At 39.4% G+C, this 11,903-nt stretch overlaps 2 protein-coding genes across 3 annotated transcripts in view; one reads left to right on the top strand and one right to left on the bottom strand.

Moving 5' to 3' along the window:
• Positions 1–9,409, top strand: part of LOC124636461 — a 30,566-nt gene extending 21,157 nt beyond the window's left edge. For both annotated transcript variants that reach the window (XM_047172555.1, XM_047172556.1), the window contains exons 2-4: positions 4,176–4,310; positions 4,913–4,994; positions 5,073–9,409. In XM_047172555.1, the coding sequence (XP_047028511.1) occupies positions 4,186–4,310; positions 4,913–4,994; positions 5,073–6,473 (1,608 nt within the window). In that variant the 5' untranslated portion in view covers positions 4,176–4,185 and the 3' untranslated portion in view covers positions 6,474–9,409. The remainder of the gene's footprint in view (positions 1–4,175; positions 4,311–4,912; positions 4,995–5,072) is intronic.
• On the bottom strand, positions 147–1,824 carry LOC124636462. Its single transcript, XM_047172557.1, has one exon. It carries the CDS (start codon positions 1,441–1,443, stop codon positions 325–327), a length of 1,119 nt encoding a protein of 372 aa, XP_047028513.1. The 5' UTR covers positions 1,444–1,824; the 3' UTR covers positions 147–324.
• Positions 9,410–11,903: the final 2,494 nt, after the last annotated feature.

Genomic DNA, 11,903 nt, shown 5'->3' with positions numbered 1-11,903 from the left:
TGTACTGTATATAGTTTTTTGTGTATAATGTATATAGCTATTGTATAAAATATATATAGTTTTTGTAGATATTGTTTGTGTATATAGCTTTGATATATAATGTGTATAGCTTCTATATATAATGTATATAATAATAATTTTTGTGAAATGTTAGTGTAAGATTTAACGTGTTTATATAATATAGTTATATAGATTTGAAACAATTTTGACTCACCATATAAGCAAAATATGATAACCCCCTGATAGAAAAGAGTGTGACGCATATTCCCCCACTCATGAATGCTAGACACACACAATGACAAAAATAATAAAAACAGACAGTAATCAAGTTGTTTCATTGACAGATCCAATAATCGCAGCAATGTCCTCGTCGGTGCGGATTCTTTGGGTGGAGTCACCCGGGCCCTTCCTAGCCAGTATGCGACCTCGCTTCGTCCAAACAAACCTCCAGCTGAAGAGGCTAGCAGCGTCTCGCGCCTTCCGAAACAACCGGCGATTAGTTTTAGTGAGGCGCTCGTTAAGGAAGAAACGCTGCGGCGGGCCAGACATGTCCAGGTCAGCAGTCGTCGCGCCCCGGCGCACGCGCGCACTCGCCAGCAGCTGGTCGCGCACATCGCGCCGCGCCAGGCGTACCACTATGGCGCGCGGCCGCGGCACCGCCGGACCGGCAGAGCTTGTGGCGTTGAGCTGCCTACCGCCCACCCGCTCCGCACTGACGATGTCACGTTCCTCCAGCGTGACCCCCAACTTGAGGCCTATTACCTTGGCAATGTGAACCGGGTTGTCAGCTGTGCTCTCGGGAATATTTGAGATTTCGATGTCATTACTGAGAAGGTCTTGATCCCTGTCGTTCAGTTCCCTCCTTAATTCTTCCACAATCCCCTCCACGGATGAATGTGTGGAAGGGGAGGTCTCCCGCCGCTGTTCCAGTGCATTAATTCTGGCCTCCAGGCCGTCAATACGGGTATTGCAGCTCTGCATGGATAATTTAAGATCCATCATCTCCTCCAGCATCTTGCTGCGGAACTCCAGAAGGTCAGCACGCATCGCCCTCAACTCCTCCACTAGAGTCAAGTCGGAGCCAGCTTGCGGCGCAGGAGGAACAGACGATAGACTCGCAGATTGTTGCCCGACGGTCTCAGGTAAAGGGCTGGAACAACTAACAGTCCTGGTGTTGGGTGAACTCGGCACCACGCTTGTATGTTCTACAGGGCTGGTGCTAGAACAGGGAGGGCTTTCCGCAAGACCTCTGACTGGAGTATCCGCCCTATTGTCCCTTAACAGGTTCTTCTTACACTCTGGGCAGCGCCAGCCTGCAGGGACAACGCCTTTTGCTACAACTCCTACGCACCCTCTGTGGTACGCCATTTTGCATTTACCACATTTAGCGCCCTCTGCCGGTACCATAAAGCGACCGCAACCGTGGCAATTGACACCAGGCATGATGGTAGGCAAATAGGTAACTTGCGTCTGAGGTGATTCGCCGTTCACACGCTAGATGGCGCTGTTAACTCGATGTCGATCGTTGACAGATAACGAGAATATCAGCCCTCTGTCTATGCCGTCGGTCTGTCAAATCGAGAGAGACGAGAATATCCGACACTTATTAAAAATAGAGGGTAGAACTCAATTACGCAAAGTCACTGTAAGTATTGTTTTGTATAGTTTAGAACCTTAAGCACTGTTTTTATTAACCACTTTAATATATGTCACTGTATGTTTCACTGTGTTCACTATAAATAAAGTCACTGAGCCGAAACAAGTGTTTATTATTTTTTAAGAATTAAAAGTATGGACACAGATCTACACCGATAGACGTCACAACTGTCAGTTCAACCTCGAACGATACCATATCTATCATCTAATTAACAATATTCTTCCTTGTCATAAACACACAAATCCACAATAACTACCTACACCTAAAGATAACACAAAGATACGTCTACGAAAACAAAAAGTACTAAACAATAGCAAAGTTAGAACGATCATCGACCTCTCGTTATCAGGTTGGGAAACTGCACTTGGCAAAGAAACGTGATATGGCTGATAACAGGTGATATGGTGGTACTGTGCTCGCTCGGTTGTACCTGAATAAGTGCCTGATAAGGTACGGTGCATGGTGCATCTAGCTGAAGGACTTTTATATACCACTGGCTTTTGAGAACTTGTACACGAGAAATGTGCCCTTGAGGCAGCCCCTAACTTTCCAGATTAGTGCTACATATGGATAGTCCTTACCTTGTTAAATGATATGTTTCACATGGGCCCAAAGGAAATCGCTTCTAGCAGCGAGTACTACTCTTCTATCTAAAATTTGATCAAAACCCCTTCATCCATTTTAACTTACAAACCGCGTAACAAACAAAGTTACCTCCATTTATAAATTGAGGATTGTCCCCTCGTGTTGGCTCTGTCATAGCCTGATAAAACAGTGTCTGTGTGGTTATTACAACTGTTAATGGTCATTAATTCTTCTAAAAGACATGCGGTTTACTACAAGCTGTAAAATATTTAAACTTATTAAGTAGGTATCACTTTTGTAGCCATGAGGATTATTACCTACTAAATAAGTCAATAGGTAGGTAGGTATGTACATTGTACATGAATCACAGTTATAAGTATTGCTAATTATTATAAAACTATTATGAATAAAACCAGCGACAGAACATTAAAATCCATTTAACTGTAACTATTAATGTAATGTAAATAAAAATAACTATCGTTATCATTGAAACTAGTTTTGTTGCATCACTACTTATAGCTCGTGGCGACCTCTTTCAAGTACAAATTCCGTCCGTTTCTAAATGGTTTCCAAGCACAATAATTCTTATTTAGTTTTAATTTGTCCGTTCTGTCTTCTATTACAAAAAAAGGCTGACCGATACTAATATTATAAAGCTGAAGAGTTTGTTTGCATGAATGCAATAATCTCAAAAACTGCAGGACTGGCTTGATTTACTTCATCGATCTTCATTTGTAAGATAGCCTGTTCATCGAAGGAGGAAGTTCCCAAGAGGCGCGGGTGAAACTGCTGGTGGAAGCTAGTAAGAGACATAGGTAGTACAAAGTTAATGCATTGCATTCAAAGCAATTTTAGTTATCCCGGATATGCGACCAGCCGTTTGGCAGTTATGAAGCCACAAACAAAGGGCATCAAAATAAAACATCCGGATTTCGACGTCTGCTACAAAAATGACCTCGACTGATATAAATATGCCCTTCATATTACAGATTATTATTTCAAACAGATGGTGTGCTCTACTGAAATGTGCCGCATAATAATACTTCTTCATAAATCACCTTTTTATAAAAATCATGGCTGTGATGTGATGCCAAAATGTCGTCAATTTATTTTATTTTAATTTGACCGCAGCTAATTGATTAAGTTGTGATTTATGCCAGCTATCTGATAAAATTCAATAACAAAGTAAAGGATCTAATGTTCAATGTAATTTATATTATAATTGGATAAATAGAGTCCCATCAGATCTTTACCCAATTCACGAATCCCAAATTTTGTACTGAGAATTTTCAATTAGCAATTTCCAGAACCAGACCATCTCAAATACTGTTCCAAATACTAAGAATGATAATACTTCATCACCTACATATTTACATATTTCTATGTACTAATCATCTTCCTAATTTAATCCAAGACTTATTACAAAGTTGTACCTTCCCACGGAACATGACAAGCTTCTATTCCTAGACGATCGTATGTGCAATTTATGCCTCATTACTAGAGTAAATGAATTAATGACGTCATTGTAGTAGTATAGATTCAAAACGTTATGACACGCCCAGAGTGAGCATTTGTAGATATTGATTTATTTTATGAAAGCTTACTCCTACAGGCCATTACTCCTAATACCGGTATATGTATTAAGAGAAATGGCTTATGTTTTTGAGAAGTCAAGATCAGGAGAAATTGGGTTAGCATAACTCTTGTCATATACATACAATCTTATCAGATGTCCATTAGTTAATAGGTACCATACCAACCAGCTAAGCACCCAAGATTTTTATTCATAATCACCATCAGTCTACTTATCGTGCCACTGCTGGGCCCAGACCTCCTCCCACTTAGAGGATTCACGGTTCCCCATTGCGGGTTGTTAAGATTTTTCCTATTACAAGTATATTAGAAGTAACATGTTTCTTACGTATTGTTTCAGATAGTGTAACATGCATGACCAGGAGGGCGACGGGGAGCCGGCGCACCACGCGCGCCGCCCCATGAACGCGTTCCTTATCTTCTGCAAACGCCACCGCAGTGTTGTGCGCGATAAATATCCCAATCTTGAGAACAGGTTTGTTATGATTATTGACCTATAATAGTTTAAAGATAAATTGAGGCAACCATCATCATCTTCCGAGCCTTTTTCCCAACTATGTTGGGGTAGGCTTCCAGTCTAACCGGATTCAACTGAGTACCATTGCTTTACAAGAAGCGACTGCCTATCAGACCTCCTCAACCCAGTTACCCGGGCAACCCAATACCCCATGGTTAGACTGGTGTCAGACTTACTGGCTTCTGACTACCCGTAACGACTGTCAAGGACGTTCAATGTCAACCATGTATAAACGTTTACTTTCGAAGCAACTCCCAAATTCTGTTCCCGATAAAGAAAGAAAATAAATAGGTGCTGTTACTCACAGTTTCATAATATTGAGAAATCACTTTAAAAATGTTCTATGAAAATGGTGTTTGTTTTGGACTTTTGGACCAGGTTCAAATAGTTATGTCTCTTTAACTGTAATAATCTAGATACTATACTTCTCATCTATCAATAAATAAAAAATCTAACTTGCATTCAAACACTTCAAGGTCCATGTTCGATAAAACTGATTAGACACTTCAACGTTCAACAGTTTACACGGCTTTACACTTAAACGTAATATTACTTTCCAGGTCCATAACTAAGATCCTCGGCGAGTGGTGGGCCAACTTGGACAAGGATGAAAAGGCTTGCTACACAGGTCTTGCTAAACAGGTCAGTATCACTAAAGAGCATTAGATTAGATATTTTAGTTGTCAGACAGTATATTTATGAGACTTTTTATCCCAACAGTACAAAGACGCCTTCTTCAGCGCTAATCCCGACTTCAAATGGTACAAGTTGCCTGCACCACCACTCCGCACGTTGTCCTCCCGGCCCAGAGAGTCCAATGACAAACCTGTCGAGTCCCCCAACAGCGACCACCACGACTCTGAACTCGAAAAAACAAACAACAACTCCACTAAAGTAGACTTCAACAAAAAGCCTAAAGATGAACCACTAGAAGCTGAATCCAAACCACTTTCCATGTTCACGCCCGGAAAGCTGGCCGACGAAGCCCAAATGGGAGGCCTCAGCAGCCTCCTGGCCACTAAGACTGAAACTCAAACCACAAACCCTTATTACTCACCCCCATGCTTTAAGTTCAACGCGATCTCAACACCAAACGATTACAGATCTCATAACTTAATAGAAAGGGCCAAGGCGAAAGGTCACCCAAACGAGGACAGCATACGCGAGCTGCAGAACGCGCTCACAGAGACCTCCAGGGTGTTCGAAGAAGACTTCCACGATGACAAGAAGAGGATATATTACGGCATACCTAACGACCAGTTCACCAACCAGGACGTCATAGACCAAATAGTTGATAAGAGATATTCTAAAGACGATGAGTTCGGGTATCAGAGGAACTGGTCCGACGACGAGAAGAACATGAGGTCTGGTAGATCGTGCAAGGGGAAGAGATACCAGGAGTTCATGGCTGTTGGGGGGCTCATTGTCAACAAGCGGCAAAAACGTGACTCGGACAAGCCAGACGAGAACTACAGCGCGACCTGCAGTTGGGAGCCTGGCAGTCAGCGGGACGACACGATGGACGACGAACCCAAACACAGCCCAGCGAACGACAAGCCGGCTGACAGCGACGACAAACTCGACACAGCCGACACGCCTGAACCCGACAATAATGCTAACAAAACATTCAAGGCTGCCGACTTTGACTTAGATGCTAAAATTAGAGCCCTGCCCTCACTTAGCTTAGAGAAATTCCAGCAAAAGAAGCGCGAAAACAAGCGCAAGAAGAAAACCATCAACCTGAAACCGAAAGCGTTGGAGTCGTCGCAGATAGTCAATTCAGTTCCTAGGTCCATGCTGGAGGAGCGGCGGGAGAGGGAGATGGTGGACCACTGGCGGGACACGGTGAGCGGCAGCCAGAAGCGCAAGCCGCGCAAGATCAGCATCACGCGGCTGGAGATCAACAGCCTGGTGTCGAGCGAGCCGCACGCCAGCAGCCCCGAGATGAAGATCGCGACGGAGGCGCCGCGCGCGCACGCGCTGCACCAGCCGCCGCACGTGGACCTGCTGGCGCTGGCCACGCTGGCCGAGGTGGCGGCCAACACCTCCAAGCTGGACGAGTCGGCGCTGGGCCACGCCGCCACGCCGCACCACAGCGACGCCAACGCTTCCATGGTATAACGGCACCTACCGACACCACTAGCCTTAACTAAATATTCCAAATATTATTTACTTTGTAATCAGATAATATTTATATATAGATCTAATTTTACATTGTACGCATAAAAATTAATATTATTGTACACTTTTAACTGTAGTTTTTATAACGTAGCTATAGAACTATTTATATTGAAAATAGAAAAAAAAGAAAAACTATATGTATACCTTATCTTAGTTACGTCGTTTAGGCTGCTAAATACTGCTTTGTTAGGACTAGAAAAAGTAAGAGTGATAGATTAATGTCCACACGAATAACAACAAAGCATAATGATTTTAATTATAGTAAGAAGAGATACAAATAAATTACAATTATGATATCTTAGGTGTTATCGAAGAGTCACGGGATTTGTCGACGCCATTTCATCACATCATAACGGTAATAAAATGCCAAACAAATAAGTCATTTTAAGATAAATGTAAACCTCATTACGTGTAAAGCTAGGTTACTTGAATCGCCTTAATAATTTAGAGATTAAAAAAAACTAAGACACCACATGCATAGACTGCATTGCATTTTTAAGGTGACTTATTTCTCGTTTATTGCATACGTGCAATTATTATCATTTAAATATATATTATATTTATATTATACACAAGTGGCTGGAGTCACATGTTTTTGTATAAAGCGAATTTATCACAATTTATGGCAACCGGAGGAAGGAAATAATTGGAACATTGAAAAAGGCTGGGAATATTAGTTAAATTATATCAGTAGCATGTTTCAATATTCTTCGTTGACACAATTTAAATCGAATGTTTACTATAAAATGATTCATTGCTATGAATGGTAAATACATCCTAATTTGGTTGCATTGGCATATTTATGTGGCCACTAATAAATGGTAAAATACGGGCCCTTTATAATATTACATCTATTGAAATAGTCCAAATTCGTCGAAGGCCAGGTTCTAATAATTCTTAATTATTGTTATGGTAAATCATGGCTTTCGTACGCAATTTAAAAAATTTCGCAGCCATTTAGGGACATGTCAGCAAAGAAAATCTATTCCCAGCTTATGATTGAGGCTTTTGTCAATCTACAGTAAAACTTACAAGAAGTATCAGTATTGTATATCAATTCAATTAGCAAAACTAACAGATTGATAAAGCCCTCAACAAAAAAAAAATATTGAAAAAATCTTTTTGGAAGATTTTATGCTTACCAGAGGTTTAGTAACGACTCTATGGAAAAATCATTTGTAGTAAGGAAATGTGATGTTATTTATAATGAGGATGGAGCAATTGGCGAAAGAAAGTGATTGTAATTTTTGTAGTTGCCACATGAGGCCTCTGAATACCGGCCGCGTCACGCGAGTCAAACTCGCCAAACTTTTCTTTGTGATAAAATACTTCGACTAGTGTTGTTAGTTTTAAACTTAAAAATATATCATCATCGTTTCATAATTATTATTTAACGAATTTCAAAGAAAATAATTAATGTCTTACAAAAAAATCGAAAAAAAAATGTATATCGATAGAATCACGAAGGATGCGTGATTTGAGATGAAACTTGTCCCCATTAGGTACCTGAAATTTATCGAAAACATCATGAATTTCATGCGAAAATAAAGCAAAAAAAATACTAAGTGTATAAAATCATTTTGAAACAGTTTTTAAGTTAAAAATAAAATGTCAATATTAATGTAGTAGTTTACATGTTTTTAAGAACAGTGTTTCTCAAACTTTTGTTCTTGTTTATTTTTATAATGGATTTTAAGGGGTTTCTGTGATTTTATTCTATCTCCTATGTTAAGGTTGCCGGCGTGAAGATTTCGTTTGCAGGTCTAGTCTAGATTAGAGTTTATAATGAAAAAAATGATCAAGTACTAAATTCGAAAAGTGCACTTATATTTTTTAAAGTTACAAACGATGACACAAGCCATAATGTGACATGCTCATCCAAAGACCAAATGTATTTAGAATAGAAAAGCTAGGCTGTAGATATTGTATATGTAATATATAGGTGATATATAAAATATTATGTATAATAAATATCTTAACAACTCGTCAATATTGTGGCATTCCAAAATGTCGAAATTATCATGTTACTGTTTAATATTTGATTTGTTGCATTTTTTGTTTTTCAAACATTTTTATTTTCACATAGATTTTAAAACTAAATAATTGTTGATTTTTGTGTAAAGTTTAATTGATTGTTACGTTTTATTAGGAAGTGGTGAGCTTTGACGGTTCCTATACGAGATTTTAATGATGAGCTTTACAGGGCTTTACTATATCAATGAAATTAAATTAATACTACATAAATTACAGATTACATACTTATGAGAAATATATATTTTGCCTTGTCGAGATAGAGCCTTATTTTATATTTGAAAAATTAGTATTAAGGCTAATTGATGAGGGGCCAGTATCGGAAAAGGGAATTTAGTAATAATCACTCAATTTTAAATCTATATATTATACCTTCACAAATATATTAATGGGAATGGTGAGATTAAAGGAAATCTCTGGAGTAAAACCTGTAGGATCCGATTTAAATAAATATGGTGCTGGAAGATCTGTATTAAATTATTTTAAGAAACAGTCCTCGGCATTGCCTGGGACAGTTAGTCAGAGTAGGTATTCTAACGGATTATTATCATTATTTTTAAGTCAATCGCAATCACTTTGTGCTATATATTTATATTTAAAAAAATATCCTGAACAAACAGTACATTGTTGTAGCGCAAATGGATTGTTGATTTTGTTTCGGTACCGGAAATTTTTATGTATTTTGAGAAACACTGGTCTGCAATATTATAAGTTAGGGCATAATATGTCGGCACCCAAAGTGTTTACCTGTTCGGTTCCAAAGTATATTGTTGAATGTTTTGTTACAAACCGCGGTTCAATCTATATCCTTTTATTGTAGTAATAAAGTTTATTCATATTAACAATGGCTTTGTTTTATTGTGTTACGGACGCTCCCGATAGATAAATGAACAATTGACTGCGCAGATTTTAACTGAAGTCACGCAATAGGTAACTATGAATAATATTAATAATTGCCTTAGATAATAGGTACGTAATTAATCTGCGTTTGGAATTATAACGGAGTATTTGGCAAGTTTCTCTTTGCCACGTACCTAGCACTAGCCATAATGTTCCAGTCTTCAAATCCCTTTAAGTTGTTTGTTACGTTCACGCAGGCCCGCCGTAAGCGGGCGTGCAGCGCGTGCACAGCACGCGGGCGGCACGTCCTAGGGGGCGGCAAATCTAGCGAGTTATCACGTAATATTTAAAAAATACAATATCTTTTTACTAATGATTTGATTTCAATATTTCCGAACTCAGCAATAGCGCTAAGAATATTACATATACTGCCGGTTTCAGTTAGGTACATCTGTTGAAAGGACATTTTCAAAATTAAAGATTCTTAAAAACGATTTAAGATCAACCAGTGGCGTAGCGTGGGGCAAATGCTATTTAGGGGGCGGCAAAATTAAACCAATAAAATTTCGGAAAAAGCCGCCCTAGCTTTGGTCGTCTCCTATCAATTTTGACTGTTTCACCCTTTGCATCCCCAAAAAAATTCGCGCTCGCTGCGCTCGCGGCTCCATGTCAGGTATCGCATTTTATCTTTGTTTAATTGTTGAGGCATTCAATTCCGAATAAACATTTTTCGCGCACGTCCGTTATGGCTTTTTATGATATGTTCACTTCATGAAAACTCTAAGGAAAAAATCGCGCTCGCTTCGCTCGCGGCTTTTGCACTTCACTTCTGTGCATATCTTACTTTTTGACTTTGCTTAATTAATTTACAGTGATTTTTATTTGTTTTGTGTCCTTTAAAAATAAAAATTTCGCGCTCGCTCCGCTCGCGCTTGCTTACATATGGAAAGTGTCTTATAATTTTTCAAAGGGAAACCCACCAAATAACGTATTTTACTGACTTTAAACATTGTTATAGATATTTAAGTGCGTTAGTTTAAGTTAATCACAATCTTTCAATACATAGGGGCCACTTGGGTTATGATTGCACTGCATTGATGCCCTAAGCCAGCGGTTCCCGAATTCTTTTGGCTTCGGAACCCTTTTCGTTTCACCATTTTTCGGCGGAACCTTAGCTTACATAAGTAAGAAGTAAACTAAAGACGTAAATACACTTAGGTACGGCTCGTGGCGTGTGGTAACGCACCAAATGGTTATATGGTTAGAGACATATTCAGTACACTCAGGTGTAGCATGACTATCTGCCACACGGGCCAGAAAACAATTTAGCCGCCCTTGACTTTGTGCATTATGTGAATAGTTTTCAGTTTAAAAACTGACAAAGTAAACGCAAAAAGAAATAGATTGGATTTGTACAGGTGCGAGTTCCAAACACCCGCTAGCACTGAAAGAGATACAGTGGTAGCCAATATCGCGAGCGAAGCGAGCGCGAATTTTTTTTAGTTTTAGTACCTACACAAAATAAACAAAACCACTGTAAATTAATAAGGTCTCAAAAAGTATAATATCCACACAAAAAAGCAAATGCAAATGAATAAGAAGCAGCTAGCGAAGAAAGCGCTATTGCTTTTTCTGAACCAGAGGAATAAAAAATAAACATCAAAAGAAACCTCGACGGAAGAGCGCGGAATTTTTTCGGTGTTGGATATTTGAGCTATTAAACGAACATAAGAGCATCACCGGCAACATGGAGTCGCGAGCGGAGCGAGCGCGAAATTTTCGGATTCGCGGAGGTGCAAAAATTGGAAATAATGTCACTTTTTGATTCATGGTAAAAATAACCACTGGAAATACTCGTATGCCGTGTCATTTCACGTCCTGTCAAATGTATGAAAACGTATAATCCTGGCAATGAGATAAGCCCAAAAAATGCGGTGATTTTTGGCCAACTCGCTACCTATTTTTGCCGATTGCCGAAGACCTGGAGTTATTAAGTTAATCTACAATTTGTAAAAAACGGAATTAAATTATCTGCTGCCGTGGCCTTCCCCCGCCACTTGTCGTGAACTCGTACTTACACTCCCGAGTGGTACCCACCTACATGGTGCCTAAATGGAATTTTGGAATGCATATTTAAAACAATTTAATTGAAAATGAATAATAATATTTTAATATTATCAAAAGTGAAACAATTTACCATATGGAAATCTTGAATTTTCCACGGAACCCCTGAGGGCCTGTCACGGAACCCCAGGGTTCCGCGGAACCCCATTTGGGAACCGCTGCCCTAAGCAATTGCTTAGTTTGCTTATGGGCTAACCCAGGACTGCTTAGGGCTTATGTTACTCTGAACATTTCAAGTAAATAAAAAGTTATGTGTAATGTATGTTATGTATTGCAATAGTAATTTATCCAAAAGTAGGTGGGTTTTCTGCAATCAGAGCGGTGCATGTACATATTTTTTTCTGTTGGACAAGTAAGATGGATATGAATGGGCGG

Source organism: Helicoverpa zea, chromosome 14 (assembly GCF_022581195.2).
Source record: "Helicoverpa zea isolate HzStark_Cry1AcR chromosome 14, ilHelZeax1.1, whole genome shotgun sequence".
Taxonomy (NCBI): Eukaryota; Metazoa; Arthropoda; class Insecta; order Lepidoptera; family Noctuidae; genus Helicoverpa; species Helicoverpa zea.
The sequence above is the reverse complement of the archived record's forward strand: the minus strand, read 5'-3'. Positions and strand labels throughout refer to the sequence as shown.